The sequence below is a fragment of the Macaca thibetana genome, chromosome 4 (assembly GCF_024542745.1).
Source record: "Macaca thibetana thibetana isolate TM-01 chromosome 4, ASM2454274v1, whole genome shotgun sequence".
Taxonomy (NCBI): Eukaryota; Metazoa; Chordata; class Mammalia; order Primates; family Cercopithecidae; genus Macaca; species Macaca thibetana.
Window position 1 is genome coordinate 98,473,045 of NC_065581.1, and position 21,494 is coordinate 98,494,538.

At 41.0% G+C, this 21,494-nt stretch overlaps 1 protein-coding gene across 7 annotated transcripts in view; it reads left to right on the forward strand.

Annotated features, from left to right (window-relative positions):
- Positions 1-3,850: 3,850 nt before the first annotated feature.
- GRIK2 (glutamate ionotropic receptor kainate type subunit 2) overlaps positions 3,851-21,494 on the forward strand; it is a 704,801-nt gene continuing 687,157 nt past the window's right edge. For 5 of the 7 annotated variants that reach the window (XR_007724833.1, XR_007724834.1, XM_050786673.1 and 2 more), the window contains exon 1: positions 8,528-9,567. Coding sequence is in view for 5 of the 7 variants with exons in the window: in XM_050786673.1 (XP_050642630.1) it covers positions 9,453-9,567 (115 nt within the window). In the remaining 2 variants the exon portion in view is untranslated. Of the gene's footprint in view, positions 3,993-8,527; positions 9,568-21,494 lie in introns of those variants that run through there. The other 2 variants (XM_050786670.1, XM_050786671.1) reach the window with 2 other exon arrangements.

Below are 21,494 nucleotides of genomic sequence, written 5' to 3' on the forward strand. Positions count from 1 at the left end.
TTCTTCTTCCCCTTCCCTTCCCTTACTGAAAAATTCAGTACTAAATTATTTAGGTGAGACCATACAAAACAGCCATCTGCATGAGAGTTAGGATGGTGGAAGGCAGAGTGTGGTAAGGAAGGTGTCTATGGAGCAAAGTATCCCAGCATAGGGCTTTGGAGCTCATGTGGGAAAAATAGACTCTCAACACCACACTTAAAAACTAATTGACATCTGCATTATATACTCTGCCTCCCTTCCTATTACTTGGGTTTATTGGCCCTTCTCCTATTCCAAGGTAACCCCCTCTTCTTGTACTAGGTCCCATCCTTTCTTGACTAATCAAGGACATCCGTTCATTTCTTCTTCAGCATGTTTATGTCCAATTATGGCTAAAATGACCTGAGAGAATGGAAATAGGTGGGAAGTAAGATACCGGGTCTCTAGTCCTAGAACTTTTTAACCCACTCTGTGACTCTTAAATTCTCATTGTCTAGATTTTCTCATCTCTAAAATGATATTGTTGGAATAGATTGGTAGTTCTCAGTTTAGGGTGCAGAGACTCCTCACCAGCCCATGATGGCCTTCAAGGCATCTATGCATCTCCTACTATTGCATGTAAAATTTTGAAGTCATTGCACATGTGTTCATTTTGTTTTCAGATGAGAGAAAGGTCTGTGAAAACTGAACTAGAGTAGATTTCCTTGAAATGTCTTTAAGTCTTGACTTCATATGAGTTTAAGTTTTGAAAGAGATTACAAGAGATAGCCTGATCCTGCTCTGCACAGCTAGAAGGCAGTCTCAGTTCTGCCACATCCTGAGTATGTCACTCCTTTTCTCTCACTTTGTTTTTTTTTACCACCTATGAAATGAAGGTGTTGAATGAGATGATCCAAAATAATACTTTTCAATTTTACATTCAGTTCAACAAGATCAAGCCAAAACAAACAAACACATCCTGGTAGTTAGCTTGAATTCAGATTTGTCTTTGCTGGGTCTTCAGAAATTGAAGTCTTGAGCTGCTAATGTTCTAAGAGCACTTTGAGAGGGAAGAAAGAGAGGGTGGGAGCTGGGCAAGAGAGAGTGGAGATGTGGTTCCTGTATAAGACTGTAGCTGAAGGACTAAGCAACCTTCTAAATTTTAGAAGACTAAATCTTAAGGGTGACTGGAAATAGAAAGAAAAAAGCTTCATGGTTGCCTCAGAAGTTACTTGAGATCTCATTCCTTAAATGTTTAAATTCCTAAATCCTAAAATAAATTATGAGAAATATCTCTTTATAGCATTGGATTATTTTTGAAGGGTTAAATAGATTGTGTAGTATCTAATGCTCCCTTGTTAGTCTGTTTTTCTCATTGGAATCTAGATAATATTTTGCTATTGAACAAATTAATTTGTCACAGCACGCATAATTTTGATTTGTTCTACACTCCCAGCTCTCTCCCTTTTCTCCAATGCTGTTGTTAGGACTTGTTATTTCTGTCTTTACAAGTGTGTCCTGTTTGCTTCAAAAAAACTAGATTCATGACACGGCTCTCAAATCATACACAGTACTAACAGAAGTTGTTAGTAAGCCTCTCCTTTTCCAAGTACAAAGTGGGCCTGGGGGCAACAGTGTGGAAAGTGGAAGGTCTATCCCAGTACCATTCTTTATCCGGCACCTACTGCATACCAGACACTACGCTAAACACTTAATGTCAAATTAGACATACTCTGTTCTACACCCTCACAGTTATCACAAAAGAGCTGGGTGCCTTCACTCAGGGATTTCCACTGGAATCTGCTCGTGCTGGTGTTTTGCTCCTTCCTCCCTGGAAGTGGGTGGATGTAATCATGACAAGGAGAGAGCCTTTAGCCAGTAGACAAGTTGTCTTCCTTTACTCCCATGGGGGAATGGGACAGAATGGGGAATTTTTTCGGAGTCTGGCCCAAACTCGGTTGTGCCTCGAGGTCCCATTAGGCTGCAGGTCACAGCAGCTGGAGCCCAGGCGCCCAGAACCGGTCACGCGTCTGTGCTGCCCGCTCCAGGATGCACAATAGAGTCATTGACTATTTATTTACTGGGTAGAACAAGGCTGCTGTTGACTTAATTACGGGAACCTCCCAGCCACCCCTGGGATCTTCAAATGACTAAGGGACTCTCCATTGCCACTAACGCATCTCTCCTTAACATAAGCCCCCAGTCCCCCTACCCCCACCCTGCCCCACCCAAGAATGCGCTCAGTAGGCGTGTTGTGGGGACCGGGGCGCAGAGCGTCCTGGGTGGTGATCAAGAGGGAAAGACTGGCGGTTTTGGCAGGACTGAATTTCTGTGTTTCAGAGCTATTCTGAGCCAGGCGCTAGCCTCAGGGTGTGGAACATGACCCTGCTGTGCCAGGGTCCGGCGAGGGCTTAGCTCTACTAGGGCTGCAGTGAAGGAGGAAGCAAAAGGGCAAGTTCTGGTCTCCAGCTCAGACAACTGGTCCCTGGGGACTCAGAGCCTCTCTACTTCCTGGACCTCGGAATTAGATAGATAGTGGAGAGCCACCAGGAATTGGAACTGCTAGGGGACTGCAGAGCCGTGGAATCCCAACTGGCCCCTTCTTTATACAACCCGTTTGAAATGGTCTCCTGAGTCCAGTGCGCCTGGCCTGTTCCCGCTTAGTCTCACTCAAATCTCCTCGCGAATCTCAGCTCGCCAACTTCCTCTGGGGGAAACTGCTAAACTCAGCTCCTGTTAATATTGTAGGGCTGAGGATAAAATAGCAACGGTATTGAATAGATGTTGACTTTTCCGACCCAGAGGAGCGGAACTCAGGGATTGTTTGCAGAAGCTAATCGTTTCCACGGAGAAGCAGGGAGAGCCTGGTGCGCTCACCGCCTCCAGCCCCTCCCTGGAAGCCAAGCTGCGGGAATACTCAGGGACTCAGGTGCCCCTCCCCATCTCTGGCCTTTAAAAGAGTCCTCCCGAAAACTTGGACGGGTGACCGCCAAACCAGGGCTGCTCCCCAGACTCCTCTCTCCAATCTTGGAGTCTGCGACCTAAGGTTCGGCGCCCACTAGATCTCGAATCCGACTTCTTTCTGAAATGTGTTTAGGTTGAGAGTTGCTGTACCTGGGCGGGAGTTTGGTGGGTAGAGGAGGGTCTGCTATTTAAGGCGCCAGACATACACAGAGACATTGCGCCGACTTCCTGACACTCAGGAAAAGTCCGTTTCCAGGCATCTGTTCTCAGCAATGGTGGCAGGTAGCAGGGCACTGTGACTCCCGGCATCTGAGGGAATACCGGCAGCAGCGCTACCAGAGCGCGTTTGCTGTGTGCGCTGGAGGTCGGGGTGGGAGGGTGCGCAGATGAAGATCTTTCTTGCAAACCTCAAAGGGAAATGACCGTAGTTGGACTAAGAGGTCCACTTTGGAGACTACCAGCTGCCCTCCAAGCCCTGGCAGTGGAGAAGTTTCGTTGCTATGGTTTCGGAGAGGTATAAAAGCCATCACCCAGAAGCAAATGTGTTTGGGCTCCTTATATGTGTTACCACCCAAGGCTAGGCAAATTCCTCGGCGCTTTGCATCACTCACTCCCTGACAGAGCTTCTCGGCCTTAGTCTCCCCATCCCAAGAGGCGGGTGTGCGCTAAGGGAGCGAAGTCCAGCCGGAGGCATCGTAACATCCAAGTCTAGGGACACCAGGAATTCTCTCGCTCTAGCTCCTGTGGTCCAGGAGTGGGAGGTATCCCCGAGTAGCCGCTGTGGCCAGGGGCGTGCAGGGGCCGCGGGGAAAGGAGCGCGGCGCCTTTAAACCAAGAGGCGAGGAACCCCCGCCAGGAGGCGTGTCTGTCTCTGCCTCTGCCGCCGCCGCCGCCGCCGCCGCCGCTGCTGCTCCTCGGTCACCGTCTTCGCCTTTGCCGTCACTCGCGCTCGGCGCCGGCGGCTGCGCTGGTCGGTCTGGGAGCCGGGGACTTTCCGCCCGACCTCCTCCGGCTGCTCCTCCCAGAGGACCACCCCACCCCCTCCCCACCCACCTCACCCCTAGCGCCAGGTAAGGACTACCCGGCGGTGGGCTGCACTCCGGGCTCCTTCACAAGGTGTTTGTTTTCAAGAGGACGGGAGGGACTGCGGGTGGGCGAGGGGCATTTTCCACCTGGAGAGAAGGAAGAAGGCAAACAGCAGCGCTGCGGACCTCAGTGTGCTCGGGGCATCCGCTGGACCGATTCACTGCGAGTGTCTTTGTCGGGCTTGTCTCAGCCAATTCCCGTCAAGCATGCAAGTGGCTCTGTTGGCTGCAGTCGCCTATGTTCTCCACATAAAATGATTTAATAAGTGGACGTGTCAGGAAGTGGCCTCGGCTACGGGGACTCACGCGAGGCGAAGAGAATGAGACAGATGGCAAGAAACTGTGTGTCTGCCTGCGGGTCTGACGAACTCCCCATCCCTCCTTCTGTCCACCCATCCTTCCATTAACCCTACTCCTTAGTTCTGCGCTGAGGAAGTACATTTATTTTTACCGGTACCCGTATTAAGAGCTTCTGAAAAAACTTGGAGGGCCTCCCATTAGGGTAAGGAGGGGGCAGTGTTACCAGGGTGGATCATAAACCTCAAGAACTTTTAACGAACCACATCCTCTGATATTTTTACCTTTAAGGAGACAGAGTTTCTTTACCAAACAACACGACCGAGCTGAGGCTCCTTAGATAATGATTTCCAATTTAAGCAAAGGGGAATATTAGAAAACTTACTACTACTAGTCTTTTGGTAATGCACAGATTATCTTCTATCATTTATTCATCTTCATACTGTAAGTATTCTGTCATCAGAAATTATCTTATGGATTGATGATTATTTTCATTTCACGAGAGATGATTGGTTCATTTGAGTCTTAATTAGTCAGTTTAGTTGCTGGAGGAAATGCAATTGTGTTTCAATCTTGATTTGTCTTAGTTCATTACTTTCTAACTTTATCGAGTCTATTCCTGTAATCACCAAGACAGCCTATCAACTTCCAGTGGCCTTAAAAACTTTTGAGTCAAACAAACAACAAAAAATTGAAATGCACAAGAGGAATGTGATAGAGAATTGAGCAATGTTTGGAAGTCTTATCTGTTTGTTTTCTCCTATTTAAACCCATTGAAGATCACACAGGCTGAAATTAAAAAAAAAAAAGTTCTGGGATATGTAAATTTATTCCACTTCAATTTCTTAATTAAGACAATTATTTTAGTATCTAAAAATTAATCAAAACTCTAAATGTCATTAATCATCAGTGCAACAGAATGTTGGTGGAACAGATAGTGTGTTCAGAATCATAAGGGATACCAAAGCATGCATAGTTAAGAAGAGTGAGTTGCAAGTATGCAACAGTGTGATTTCAACTGAAACCTGATTCCGTCCTGACTTTATTCTCTGAGATCTTTATTGCCGTATATAAACACGCTGTTTATTTTAGCTAAGTTGCAGTGCAACAGGCCACTTTGATGGAATAATAGGTTAAGTGTTACTATAAGATGAGGTTTCTCAAATGTCACGTAACAGCAGGACTTCTGTGACAAGTCAAGTGAAATCCTTAGTAAGAATTCCATGTGAAAAATTTAAATATAACTATGGTGTGTAAGAACCTTTGAAACATCTTTGAAATTCAGGTTGTTTTGGGATATGTATTTGCTGTTTCCAGCAAAAGGTATAGGCATTGTCTTTTTAAATGTTGTGCTATAAAGATTATTACACATTTCCTCATACCCCAGCAGGTGGCAGCTAACTAGAATAAGATTCATTTTCACTGGGAGAATAGGAAACTAAAATTGCTTCTCAAGTAATAGTGCCCAAGAATAAGAGGTCATTAGTATACGCAACTATAAAAATATAGTGAAAGATGAAGCTAGAGGTTTTTGTTGTTATTGTTGTTGGAAGAAGCTTTACGTTGACATGATATGCATTTTCTTCTTTGTCAATTTATCATAGGTTTGATATTTGTGTTAGTCTTCTATGATTTTTTTTTTTGAAGTATACTTCTAAACACATCTTCTCTCTGTGTGTGCATGTATGTGTGTATTTGCAGTTTGTTATCTCTGCTTTGACCTTGGAACCTACAGAGCTTTGGCTCCTAGAAATAAAGAGTGCCATATGGTTAAAATGAGGGAAAAAATGAGACCATAGAATAAAATATATAAATCTTACTATTACTTAGTATATATAATTGCCTGATACCCAATAGCAGTGGTTTTCTTTTTCCTTTAAGGAAGGAGCATATTACAGAACTGACACAATTTTTAAAAGGGTTAAATCTAGTCAGTGAAATACTGTATAAGGAATTTATTCATCCTTTATATAACCTCAGAACTATGATGTGTGGTATCAGTATTGGGGAGAAATTGTAATAACTTCAAAATTGCCACACATTAAGGCATCAACTATGCCACCAAATCATTTTATTGTAGTATAGGCAGGTAAATTTAGCATTTCCCCCCTAGGAAGTGAGTGAGTTTAATGAGAAAGAACAAGAATTAATCTAATTACCCTAGTAACAGATGGAAATCTGGAGGTGGAGAATTGAAAGTGATAACTAATTGTACATTTAAAAAATGTCTTTAGCCACTGAATATTGACAGCATGTTATTTGGCATTCTGAATTGTGGTCTTTCTGGCATTTTTTTTTGTACTGACAAACAAGTAGTTCAGTGTTCATGAGGAAACTCACAATTAATATGCGGTTTTTTAAATAATATGCCTTATTACAAAAAAAGATGACTACATCTTGGGCTTATCAAGCAATCCCAGTTAGTTGCACTGAAAAATACAACACAGTTGATAAAATAGTCCTCTTGATAATGTGAACAATGCAATAATTCCAATTCCTTTACTCTGTGTAGTAGAAATTTGCACATTGTCACTCAAATATGTTAGTCATTTATTGTACTACTTTCAATGTACTATTCCAGAATAAATAATGCCAGGAGCGCTGTCCGTGGTACTGAAGAAAGGTCGTCTCCAGTCTTTTAGAAGTTCAATTGGACAGGTGGAATTGCTATCTGTTGTGTTAAAGCCTTTCAGCTGAGTTAATGGATGTAAATGAATCTAATTTACCATATGTGCAAAATTGGTTATTTGGGGATCAATTAATAGTAAAAAAAAAAATACAGTCTTTTAACTGTTTAATTTATTGTGTAATAACTTCGTGAATATAGAAGTTTGATCTTTCACTTTTCCAACTAGACATCCAAATAAACCCCCCAAAATAAATAGTTTAGAATGCTAGTTTCAAGTGGAAAAGTTGCGACCATAATGTAAAATGTCATTATATTAACGGAATACATGAACAAAGAGATATGGTACATTTTGTTTTCTCACGTTCCAATAAATGCCAGCTACACTGCGAAATTTCAGTATTTTGATTAGTCACAATAAAAAATGCTATTTTTAGGCAGTAGATATCAGTTATGTTGGCAGATAAAAATGCAAAGAATTATTTTTTTCCCCTGGCAGTCATTATTATCTCTGCTAGGATCAAAAAGAAAATGAACAAACAGAATGGAATAAATGAGACAGCTAATACAAGACAGAACATGTTGGGCTGTGTATGTGTTTTATAAGAGAGATTTTAAACACGAACTGAAGGAGTCGCTAGATATCCTTGGTTTTAGCTCTAGGTGTTCCTTTTAAGGTGCTCAAATAGTCGAATTATTTGATTGAATTGCCTGCTAGACTGCAGAACTAGCCATTCATGATACTTATTTTTGACACTGCTGTTATTGCCTCCATCTTAAAAAAAAAATCAATGCCACTTAATGCCTTTGCAAAATGTAGATTTCTCTTTAAATCAGCACCTTATAATATCTTAAGAAAATTTAAATTAAAAAATCACTTTAATAAAATGAAAACATTACAGTGTTTTTTGCTGTTTGGAGGAAAAATAACCAGTCAAATATTCATATCACTCATATCACTCCTTATTTAAAAATTAGCCTTCAAATAGTATTTTTTTTTTGTAAAATTTAACCTATGCCCTGTTAGTCGGTTATGAAAAATAGATTAATTATAAGATATAGGTCTAACAGTTTGCCTTTTGTGATGTTTAATCATTTAAAAATGTTGACAATGATATATTTATTATACATGTTAGTTTCACTTAGTGTAAAATATCAGCATTGCATATGTTTAATAAGTAGACAGCATATTACCTATTTTAATAATAAAAATGTATTTTTATGTTGAAAGAAATTCTATTTCTGTACTTTATTTCTTGAATAAACTCCTAAAGAAAGCCAAGAGAGTTACTACCTGGTGACTCTAAATATTTCCACCAGAAAACTAGCAAATGATAAGACAGTTTTAGAGGAATCTATAACACTCAATGTCGCTCAAGCTATGATCTCATATTCTGCCTCTTTAGTAAAAAGAATGTTCAAAAAACCAAAATGCAAAGAAATTTGGGAGTAAATTATTGAAGGCTTTAGAGTTTGCTGCACCAATTCAAACATCATTGTTTTTATATTCACACAATTATTTTCTTTGAGCTTAAAAAATGGATGGAAAATGTAATTTCTCCATTTTAATTTGATATTTTTCCCATAAAAGTTCACTGAAGAAATTTCTACTTCTGAGTAGCAATCAAGGAATACCCCAGTCAAGTTTTTAAAGAGTGGGTTTACCTCTCCAATTGCATTCCAATCTATATTCATTCCTGGCCAAAATAAATTAAAAAAAAAAGTGTAAATAAGACTCTTTCAACCTAACCACAAGTTAGATTTGCAGTAAATCCCTCCGTCTTAGATCACTTTCTTTTTTACAGTTGCCAGAAAGACTGACTTTGATTTAGCTAGTAATTTACTGAAATTCATCAATTGATTATAAGAAGCCCGCTTACATACACCAGTCATTCTCTCAGCAAAAACTTATTGAAAATAAAAGCAATGTCCTCTACATAAATAAATCGACTTCTTTCTTGCAACTCAAGGCGGGCTGTCAGATCGGTTGCATAATAGATATTGGGGAGCTCACTGGCCGGGAGCCTTAAGAGGAGAGCAGCTATCTCAATCTTTCTCACTTAATCTTGGCTTCACGTCAGAAGCTGTGCAGCAGTGCAGTAGAATAGGGCCTGGCAAAACCCTTGCGAGCAAAGCGCCTTTTGTGCCGGGCTGTGGCTTGCTATCGACATCTCGTCCGTTACCAAGGCTGGATTTCCTATTGATTTCCCTCCTCCTCTGCTTCCACAGGCTCGCGCGGCCGGACATTGTGGGTGTGCGTGCTGGATTTCTCCCGGATGCTCTCCGACTAACATGGATGTCCCACCATTCCTTGCAGTGGAAGGTTGTTCCTTGGCGCAGTGAGTGAAGAACATGCAGCGATTGCTAATGGGTTTGGGAAGCGGAGACTCCTTCCTCTCTCTGTGACCATGCCGTGATCGTGTCTGCGGTCACCACTCGACGCATCCTTATTTCTGCCCGAACCCGGGAGCCGAACGCTAGATCGGGGAAGTGGGTGCCGTGCGTGTGGGCACAGAAACACCATGAAGATTATTTTCCCCATTCTAAGTAATCCAGTCTTCAGGCGCACCGTTAAACTCCTGCTCTGTTTACTGTGGATTGGATATTCTCAAGGAACTACACATGTATTAAGATTTGGTAAGATTCCCCATCTCTCTCGGTTGCCTGGTATCCGCTCCGAGGCAGCCGGATGTAAACAGGCGGGTTCGCTCTGCCTGGCGGTGGGCTCCGTGGATTCTGATCTGCTCACTGTTCTGTCGTCTCCTGGGGCTTTTAAAGAACTCCTTGTGCTTTCATTTATTCTCTTCTTTATTTTTATTTTTAGCAGCGGGAGGGTGAAGGGAGGGCCAGTGTCTGGTAGTGGTCTCTGCATTACCTCCCCACAGTAGCTTGCCAAGGAGATGATGATGACGCTGGAGGCACGGTCAGCCGCCACTCGCGCCTGTCTCCCCCGGAGCCCTGCGAGCTTGCAGGGGTGCGCTGTCCGCGCGAAAGTGCGCGCCGGGGCTGCACGCCTCTCAGCTTGCGAGGCTGGTGAGTTAACACCCGGTAACTCTTTGGCGAGTTGCGCCTGTCCGCTTCTGCCAGTGACCAGGGCAGTTCTCACGTGCAAATGAAAGGTACTAATCCTTTTGATTTATTTTGCCAGAGAGCCTTTTCGATTGTTTTCACCGCTTTTCCAGTCCCTGGTCCCCTTACTGAGATGCAGAGCTTTAAAAAATGTTGTAAGATTCGAGGTTCTACTTAACACAGGGAGGCTGCTACTTAGCTGGAAAGAAATAGCGTCAAAATTAGAACAGCTTTTTGTTTGTTTTTGCTTTTAACTTGCTGAGTCCCCCTCTCACAGCTTTCTGGACGTTATGGACTAATTAATGAAAGATAGTATCTGGGGGCGGTGGGGAAGAGTAGTTGTTTAAGGAGGGGTGACTAAGTCTGCATCTTTATTTCACTCTGGCAAGACGAAAGATGCTAGGTAGTTACTTTTTTTTTATGGAAATGCATTGCTTTTCTGAGAATCAGGTTTTCTTTGGAGCTTGGAGGAAAATCTAAACGTGGGATTCCAATGGAAACCCTGGTCAGAGGGTCAGAGTGATTGCTTGGATAAATGAAGCATGGGCGACGCTCCGGTGCTCTGGATGGCCAAAGGAGTTTTAGTAGGAGCAGAACTAGTCAGGAAAAGTTCTCTAAAGTAGATAAGAGGAAGAAAGGAGAAAGCCAACAGGATAAATGCTCCCATTGTAGGCACTTCCTCTGACAGTTTAAGTGGATTCAGACCAAAGAGTGCAGGACACCATGTAATCCTGAGCATATGTCTTTGAGATAAATGCAGACACATTAAGTCACTCGGTCAAATTTAAACTGAAGAGTGATTGCCTGCATCTTCTATCATGCCAACAGCATCTCCTGTCTTCCCATTTTCCCGTGTGTGTGTGTGTATGTGTGTGTGTGTGTGTGTGTGTTTTTCCCCCCAATGATAAAATTCACGATCTCTCCTAGGCTTTGTAGAACCAAGGTAGGGATGTTTCACATACATTCGAAAAGGGAACCTCACCCTACCACACATTCATACAGATGCCCACAGTCAAAAAGCCTGCTGATGAGAAAAGAGGCACTGGGTTATAGCTGGATCCCTACTGTAGTAGTTTTCATGCTTTTTTCATGCCTTTAGATGGTACTTAAGCACGTTGCTCTTAGCAACAAGCATCCACAGGAATGACTGTTTCTGTGGACAGAATTAAACAGGTATCTATATCGTTGGAAATGTGTGTGTACGCACACGGGGGTGTGTGTGCATGTGTGTTTGTGTGTGTGTGTTTTCAGCAGTTAGGCTTCAAATATGGTAAGTGCTACCGTATGGTAGTTTGCCCAATATTTGGAGTATTTCATCCCAAGTAGATGGAATCCTGAGGAATTCTGATGTGTGTTTGTGAATGAGTGTGCGTTACTAAGTGTGTTTGCTGACTAGATGGAAAAAAGAAGACTTGGGGCCGGAAAACTGCCACCAATACTCTAAGGATTTAATTATTGCCGCTCTGGTCTTGCAGCACAATATTTGCTGAATCATTAGATTGTTACATTCGCTGATCATTTCATATCTTCATATTAAAAATCTTGGCGACTGTAGCAGAGTGTGTAGCAGCTTTCCAAAGGAGCTGTCTCTCACACACACGCACACACACGCACACACACATACCTACACGCAAACAAGCTTTCTTATACCAATGCTTACTAAAAATGTCTTTAAGAAATATGGTAGTAGGCAAAGATCTCCACACTAGTCCCTTGATAACCCTAAACCAACAGTCCAGCTTCTAGATAACCTGCTGTTTTCTCTATTAACTTCAAACATCTTCCACGTGGAGATGCATTTCTTCCGATTTCTGACCTGAGTTGTGGGGAAGAAGGGCTGTGTACATTGTTACTGAAACATTTCCCTGTTGGGGCTATTTTGATGCAATGGTGGGAGTTTTATTTTCTTCTGGGGTAAATATGTTTCTGAGTGGATTGGATGGTTGGTTGAGCACGTATAAGCCACTCTTGAGAATGGTTATTTTCAACTTTGGCTCAAAAGTCGAGCCAATGCCTCATCTCTGGCCCCGTGCCTTGGAATGGAGCAGCTGCCCCAGTGCTGGAGAGACCCGCCGCCTCTGCGGGGGAGGCAGCTTCCAGTGCCCCTTCCATCCCCCACCCTTGGCGTGGCTAGGCGCCGGCAGCCGCCAGGCGCCTCCGCCGCGGCGCTATGGCAACGGCGGAGCCCGCCCAGGCGGCCACCCCAGCCCCCCTTCCCGGCTAGTGGAGGCTCTGTGTTACCCTTCCTCTTGCTCCCACTAGGACTGTGATTCGATCCAGAGTCCTCCTGTCACCTCCTGTGAGGCGAGGGGCAGCCCCCGCTTAGAGTGCTGAACCCTTGCCACGTCCCTAGCCTCCCCCGCCAATCTTCAGCGTGCGCAGCCCTCTTCCCCGCGCTTCCCTCTCCCTCTCTGTGTGGCACACACAATAAAACACACATACACACACATATTCTCTTACACACACTCAAACATAGATACACGCGCGCGCGCGCACCAAGACACATGCGCCCCCCAGATGCAAGCCTCAGACTTTGGCACAGTGACGTCTCTCTAGTGCTCAAGAAAACTTTACAGTTACACCCAGGAGCGCCTCTGTCCTGTTTTCCCCTTAATCTCTAGCCCCAGCCGACTCCCGCTTGACTGCACAGGCTGGCCTGCTCCCCTGCAGCCGCTTAGCAAACATCTCTGAGAAAAGGTATTACGGAGCACCGACCCTAGGGTGCTGCCCCGAGGCCCTATGGCAGCGACCTGAGGGTCAGCCAAGGGTCACCTCTAGGCAGGCGGGAGAGCCCCTGGCAGTGAGTCTTGGTTGTTACCCCGCCTTTGATCCTGTGCTGGGACAACTAGGGTTTTCCTGAGGGCCCACCCGGCGGGCAAGGTGCATTTTAGAGAGTCAGTTCTCCTGCCCTAGGTCGAGCCAGATGTTCTCTGGCCTGCTTTTCGGGGCGCAGAGCCTGCGACTCTCCCAGGCAGGCGTCTCCAGAGCGCTGGCCCAGCGGGCACAGGGCATCCAGCGCGTCCCAGCGTATGTAAATGAGGCATCTTTGTTTCTCCGCAGCTGCGTCCCGGCCTTGCCCGCCCCTGGATAGGGTGAAGGCGGGACTCTTCCGTCCGCGGGGGTGTGACTAATTCGGCCTCTAAGCCGAACTGCGGCAGCGGAGGTACTTGAACCTTTCTTTTGTTACTTTAGTCGCTCCTTCTCTTCCCGTGATGCACTGACCGACCCCTGCACCTACGGAAGTGCGAGGAAGCTCAGAAGCCTGCTCCGGCTGTGTGCTTTGCTGGGCTGGCCTTGGGTTCACCGTTCAGGAGCCCTCGCATGTTTAAACATCTTCTTTAAGAAATCATTCTCCAAGCTATCACTTGTTTCCGATCTTCGAGGTCAGGTTGTCATTCGAAATCTTCATCTGAACTGGAGTTTACAGCTCCAGTAGCAAAGACATCAACCCAAACTTAGACTCCTGGGCACCATCTCCAAGGTTTTCTTTCCGAATTGCTGAGTATGTGGTAGGCCATGTCTTCCCTTCTGATGTTTCGACCTAACTTTTCTCTTAAACAAGCCGGTGGAACTGCTGTCTTAAAGGTTTCCCAGCAGAAGTCTTCCCTCCCAGACGCGCTGGGGTCTCTTTGGCATTGCGCACTGACCACCTGTTTGTGGGACAGCACACAGTCACCTCCTTGCGTACACGCAGAAGGTGAATACAGCCAGTTTAAGGGACCGCCTATACGTTGTTGGATAAAATCTACGACGTGAGAGAGAACAGAAAGGGTTCCTATGGAAATCCCGTTATTTTACGGGGCATACCATTTGCTCATAGATACAATAATTAGTAGCAGATGTACTGCAACATCGAAAAGTGAGAGTGAATTGACTGAGCTTACAAGCCGCCACTCTACAAATTCTTTGAAAGAGATTTTTCCTCCTTTGAGAGGTGAGGTGGGCGGGAGGGAGGAGTGGCCTTACATCTGGAAGCAGGAAAATTGACTCTTGGGAGGCGGGAATGGGGGAGTAATAGCGGCTACTATCTGCAACAGATAAAGCCCGAACACCTGCTTAGCTGAGCTGTGGAATGCAAGGGAGAGAAATCGTTCCAAGAATCGCCAACACAACGACCACACTTTTAAAAAATCAGTTTTTCTCATAAGTTCTCACTTACTCTTAAAGCTTCAAAGAATAACTTGATGTGATCCATCAACAGAGGCACAATCATTTCAGAAAATGACTTTGAAAAATGATCTTTTTGTCTTCTAGAAATTGCACGCTTTCTCTACCCAGATACATGAAACTCAACACATTTTCTGGCTTTGTGAGATTGTCTTTCAGAAGCGAGCATGGTTTATATGTCAGTAGACATTTCTTCAGACTAGCTTTGCTTTTTGGTTTAATGCAAGTGATCATTACCATTCCTTGAATTCTCAAATGACACTCTTTCAACATTTACTCAGCACAAGAAAGTTAATGTGAACTCCTCTCACACGAAGAAGGAAAATACCATAGATCAAAAGATGGTGTATCATTGATTATCAGAACCTTTTCAAGTTTGCTCACCATTACATAAAGTGTTGTCTATGATAACAATGACATAATCTTTCATACCATTTAGTTATCATAATTTCTGATAAAGAAAATGCCTTGCTCTTTTGTGGTAGAAATTTAACGTTCAGTGAGAGAAATTACTTCACTTTGTCCTTCAGTTCTTAAGATTTGACTTTGTTATGGTAGCCCCAGTTACATTTATTGGCTGGAAATTGTCAATGCACATTTTTGCCCATCAGAGTAGAAAGTAGTTTACTGTCTTTAAAATGTAACATACTTAAATTATTAATCTACTGCATGCATAATACTTAGGGCTTGCAGGAGATCCTTGATTTTCCTCAGTAGCATGGTATGATATATTGAAATTTAAGTGTTGATTGTTTTTCATTTGGGTAGTGAAGATTTATCTTCAAAGGGCTTTCAATTTGTAGTCCAGTTATCAAAGTGTTAGAAGTGCTTCAAATGAATCTTCTACTCTAAATCTTAGCATGAAAAGTAAGGTCAGAAACCCCTGAAAGCGAAGGAAGTAGGTGCACATCATCATTATTGACTAGTCTAGATTAAACACCGAAGAGGAAGATTTCAATCTGATAACGTCATAGGGCTTCCTGTTTTTCTTTGCTGCTTCTGCTGACAATTTTGTAAGGTAATTAAATTGGCTGATTGAAGTCACAGTGGTCATGGGGCGATAAAGACCATTTGGATTTAATGGAATTTAAAACAACAGAGCACTGAACACAACTCTTACAGAACAAGAATTTTAATGGCCCATTCAGGGTGCTGACTAAATAGAACGCCCTTAACAAGTTTAATTGAAAGGGCAAGGCAGATTAGCACTATATAGTCCTTATGGTTGAAGATTGGGGAATTAAAATTATCCCTTTAAAAGACTCATTAATGCATTATCAAGATTTAATGTAGATTAAATAAGCTTTCTTTAAATCTTTATCATATACTGTGAACCTAGGTTTAGGACCAAGTTTCAATAATAAAACATTTTTAAGAGCTGATTTAATAAATGGAATTATAGATCTTTCTCATTTGAAAAACAAAAGGCATTTAAAATTATTTGAGCATATACAGTGTGTTGAAGGGTAAGTTTTGATGATAAATTCTCTGTGTTCTAAAACTGAAAGAAAATTTGACTTTTCTTTAAAATTTGATTATTGGTATTTTTTTCTTATAAAGAAAGCTAGGCAGTAGTAGAGAAACCACAGAGACAATAAAGGAATGTTCTCTTCCTGCAGTTTCAATAGAGTAATAGGTATTTGATCTATTTTAGGTTGTTTTTAAAATCCTGACCTTTTTTCTTGCTGAAACTTCTATATTCAGATTATTATACTTCAATGCATTCCAGTCCCTTCTGCCCCTGAAGAAAGGGTAGATCACTGCTTAACATTGGGAACATTGAAGTACAGTCAGTCCCAAGGTGAAAGTCAAGTCTCAGTCACATATGAGATAATTCACTCCACCTGTTTCTTGCCATGTGGCATTGCCTACTCAGAGTTGTCAGTTCCTTTGATATTTCTAGAAAAACGTGAAACCAATTTTTGTATAAAAATCTCCCAAATTTTATGTATGCAATTTTGAAAAATTTTGTTAAACTTCAGATTTGTAAACACCAAAAACATACAGCAGGTGAGGGGGGATGTGGTCACATTTTTACCCTCTGGCCCATTCACATTCCACAGTTCCTCTAAGGCACACCTGCTTCCCTCACATCTCTTTGATCACCAAATAAGTAAAGTTTATTTGTCTCTTGCCTCACACTCTTAAAGCCAACTATGTTATATTTTTGTATTTTTCAAAGTGACAGTTACCTAACTGATAAAACTAATTTGTGGTAAAGGGAGTGGGGAGGTTAAAAGAGACTCAGAAAAAACTTTTCTGCAGGATTTTTTTTTTAATTTTTAATTTTACTTTTGCATTTGTGTTTTGATAATCCTCTTCAAAGATAGCAGCATTCAAATATGGCATTTGGTTTTTAGGTTTCTGCTTATAGGTTAATTTAAACTCTTTATTTTCTTAACTAAAAACAATATTATTTTCTGGATTTAGTAGAAAGTTAGGTCACTAGAGAGCAGGGCCATTTGTGAAGATCTGAAAGTGTGGGGAGGTTATGTCTTTTAGTTATTTTTTCTACTGATACATGTACTTCTATCAGTCTTTCTTTTTGGTTAAGTATTGCCCTGTTCCATGGCCTTATTTTAAGACAAGTATATTCTGGAAGAGGAAACACATAGTCTCAAGACTGTAGAGTTAGGATGAGTTTATTAGGATCGATCGATATTGTCTGTGACAGAGATGCTCAGATACGGAAGAAAATACTGGGTGCCTAAGGGAGTGCTGAGTGATTAGCACAGGTGTGGAAGGGAGGCTGAGAAAAGAGAGAAGTTAAATGACATTTGATACACAGTCTTTTTAAAATTTACTGCCAGACATCCCAATGCTTTGTAAATTGGTATTTTGCTTGTAATAATCCAAATCTTTTAGTATAAGTGCTTATTTTAAATAAGATGTAAATTATATTCTTACATTGACACTTTCTCCAATCAAAATGATTTTTAATGCTTTTTACCTCCTTTTCAATCAATTAACTGCTTTTCTATTATTGAACTAAAGCAAGAATTTGGAAGATGTTGCCTCTAGCTCTCATTTCTGTCTCCAGCTCAGTCTCAGTCTAAGTCCTTGACCTAGCACAATGATAATATTGCTCAGCTAACATGATCAAAGAAACAAAACAAATATTAAAGAAGTGTTCTGCTTCTGAAATTTCAATATATTCATAGCTATTCGGTCTATTTTATGTTGTCATTTAATCCTTCCTTTCTTACCTCTGCCTTTACTTTCTGAAGCTTCCTGCATTCAATTCATCATAGGTTTTAGTGCATTCAGGTCCTTCCTTCCCCAGAAGAAATGAAATGGGAGCTCTCAAAATGAATGAAAACTATAGAATCCTGGATTATCTAAACTAAAGGCGAATTCAAAGGTCACCACACTTAGAGTCCTAAGTTTAGAGGTGAATTGCCAAGGACAGTTAAATAGCTTGTTCTAAATTGCAATTAATGTCAGATTTTGTACTAAAACATGATTATCCTGGCTGCCAATCTAGTGATTTTTTAACTGAATTTTGCTGTTTTTTTTTTTTTTTTTTTTTTTTTTTTTTTTTTTTTTTTTTTTTTTTTGGTGTAGCCTCTGACTCCCTGTGCTTTGAATCCATTTTAGAAATAATTCTGGCAGCTCCTCTAGAAGTGTGTCTACTTTGTTTTATTTGCCTTTTCTTTCCTAGTACATTGTCTCATAGGTTATTGCTCTTTCCTCTTTTTTTTTTTTTCCTTAATGTGTAGCCCTATCAGCCTCTTGCATACCTGCTTACTTGTTCCTTTTCTCAGTGTCAAAGTTTTTGCTGCATCCATTCATTCAACAATATTAAAGTGAGCATATATTATGTGGCAGGCATTTGGAAAACAGAATTCTAAGACTTAGCTTCTGCTATTAAGGATTGTGTAATCCAATTAAAGAGAAAAGATATGTACATATTAAAATATCAATTGTATGATACAGAAAATATATACAATAGTTGTTTAAAGGAGATTATTACAGGCTTAAGTTTTTCCAGAAGAGATGGGATTCTGGCTGGTGCCTGAAAACATTGTGTGATAGAAAGAAGGGGGAAATGTATCATTGGTGGAATACTCAGCACAAGAAAAGGAATTTAGAAATAAATTAAGAAAATGAGTGTTGGGACAGATAATGGGCTAGCACTGTAGGGGCATAGATAAGGCCTTGATTTTTCAGAGCTTTAATATTTAGGTTACAGGGTTTAGACTCCTATGTGTATCCGCTGGAAAGCAATTGAAAATAGAGGATGGGCTTGACTTGGTCTGCAATAAGCAGTCAAAAGATTTTGCAGTCTGTTGCTTGCATTTTATGAAGAATAAGTGGATCTTCTTTCTCTTACTGAAATGAAAGCAAAAGGCACATCTTTGTCCTTGATCGCTGAAACCTTTAAGGTCTTGAGCTCAGATCAAAGATTATATTAGTCAAAGTTCTCCAGAAAAATAGAAAACACACATATACACACGCAGCAGGGAGGAAGTAAGAGAGAGAGAGAGAAGAGGAAGGTGTGGATATTTATTATAAGTAATTGGCTTACCCTATTATGGTATTGTGGATGCTAACAAGTCCTAAGATCTGCAGTTGGAAAGCTAGAGACCCAGTGGTATAATTCTAGCCTGAAGACCAGCAGACTTGAGGTCCAGGAAGATTCAGTGTTTCATTTTGAACCCAAAGGCATGAAGAAAAAAGGAAAAATAAAACCCAGGCTTGAAGGCAGTGAGGCAGGAGGAATTCCCTTTTTTTCTTAGGAGGGTCAGTCTTTCCACTCTATTCAGGCATTCAACTGAGTGGATGAAACCCACCCACATTACAGAGGGCAATCTGCTTTGCTCCATCTACTGGTTTACTGATTCAGATGATGATTTCATACCAGCACACCCTCACAGACACACCCAAATTGTCTGACCAAATGGCTGGGCACCCCAAGGCCTCATCAAGTTGACATATAAAATTAAACATCACCCAGATAATTCCTAAGCAAAATTCTGAAAGGAAATAAAGGAATGTCTTCTTAAGACATGGCCAGATCAAATGATTAAGCAAGGAAAAGTTACCAATTAATCTCAAGGAAAATGCATTAGAGAACAATTTACAAGGACTGTATACTTCTTTGAGGGATACAGTAAATTGCCCTCAAGGAATTCTCAATGTTTTATGTTTAGTTCTAAGACATCTCTATTACCTGAAACATTGTGTGTGTGTGTGTGTGTGTGTGTGTATGTAGTTAATAAGTATAGATATCATTACATTCATTTCTGCCTAATAGTGTTGTAGTCAGTGATGGACTGCATGTGCAACAGTGATCCCATAAGATTATAATACCATATTTTTGCTGTATATTTTCTGTTTAGAAATGTTTAGATACACAAATACTTACCATTGTGTTCTGGTTGCCTGTCATATCCAGTAGAGTAACATACTACACAGGTTTTCAGCCTAGGAGCAATTGGCTATAACATATAGCCTAGGTATATAGTAGGCTATACCATTTAGGTTTGGTATAAGTACACTCTGGGTGTACTTACAAGGTAAGTACACTCTGTGATGTTCACACAATGATTAAATCACCTAATTATGCATTTCTAAGACTGTATTCCTGTTGTTGAGCAACTCATGAATGTATATACATAATATGTATATTGACTATTTTAAATCAAAATTTAAAATAAATTGAATTAAAACATAAGGCAATTTTAGAAGATTTATTTTTAGTAATATTTTCTAATTCTACACAAACTCAGGAGCTTAGACCCTGAATTTAGTTGTTTGGATCATTAATTTTACTCTTGATTTTGTCATCTAATATTCATAAGTTAGGAAAAATAAGTAAATCTTACTGGCCCTTGACTTTCCTTTCTGAAGAATGAGTATTATTTTCTACCTATTTAACTTCCAAGGATAATGGATAATGTTGAATTTAATAGGAAAATGTGTGGAGCTCTGAGTTTATTAGAAGAAAAGGCCTTTTGGAGTTGAAAATACAATTGTTTATTTACTGTGTATGTGTGGAATACAGTAATATTTATTATCACTCTTGAATATTGTATTTAACATCTTAAACTGTGTATATTTAAGAAAATCTGCTTTTCTAAATTATTCATTAATGATCTTCCTTGAAATGTAGCCAACTATTACAAATAGGTTGGTAAGGATTTATTAACTAATAGAACAAACTTCTGATTTGGTTGCTTGATAGAAGAGCAAGTCCGTAGTGTCTTTTTCTTCTTTAAACATCATGACTTTAACTGGTATTCTCAAATATATACAATATGCAGAAGAAACAAACCAAAACTGAAAACAAATAATGAACAAATAAATCATGCCAAGTTTTGTGGTTTATTTATTTTTTTTTTGCTTTTTCACAAGTGTATTCTTCTAGTTTACCTACACAAGCATTTTCTGAAAAGTTGTGCTTGACTTTTATGTATACATCATTCTTTATGCATCTGCCTATGATGAACTTTTAGTTATTTCAAGGTTTGCAAACATAGAAATAACTATCTTTGATCCATTTGTGTTGATTCAGGAAAGTTTCATAAACGCTTGGATTTGCTACACTTGTTTGAGATGGATATATGGGACTTTCCAGTTGTTATATTGCCTGCTTAGGCAATTTTTCTGGTGCTTACTTTTTAAGGTAGAACAGATTTTGATACCACCCCTAGACCACTAACCTCAGCATTCCTCCTTAAGTGTCCTCTAAACCGACTTTTAAAAAAAATCTAGCCCAACAGTGTAAAAGTGTTCCTATTTCTCCACATCCTCTCCAGCACTTGTTGTTTCCTGACTTTTTAATGATTGCCATTCTAACTGGTGTGAGATGGTATCTCATTGTGGTTTTGATTTACATTTCTCTGATGGCCAGTGATGACAAGCATTTTTTCATGTGCCTATTGGCTGTATGCATGTCTTCTTTTGAGAAATGTCTGTTCATATCCTTTGCCCACTTTTTGATGGGGTTGTTTGTTTTTTTCCTCATAAATTTGATTGAGTTCTTTGTAGGTTCTGGATATTAGCCCTTTGTCAGATGAGTAGATTGCAAAAATTTTCTCTCATTCTGTAGGTTGCCTGTTCACTCTGATGGTAGTTTCTTTTGCTGTGCAGAAGCTCTTTAGTTTAATGAGATCCCATTTGTCAATTTTGGCTTTTGCTGCCGTTGCTTTTGGTGTTTTAGACATGAAGTCCTTGCCCATGCCTATATCCTGAATGGTATTACCTAGGTTTTCTTCTAGGGTTTTTATGGTATTAGGTCTAACATTTAAGTCTCTAATCCATCTTGAATTAATTTTCGTATAAGGAGTAAGGAAAGAATCCAGTTTCAGCTTTCTACTTATGGC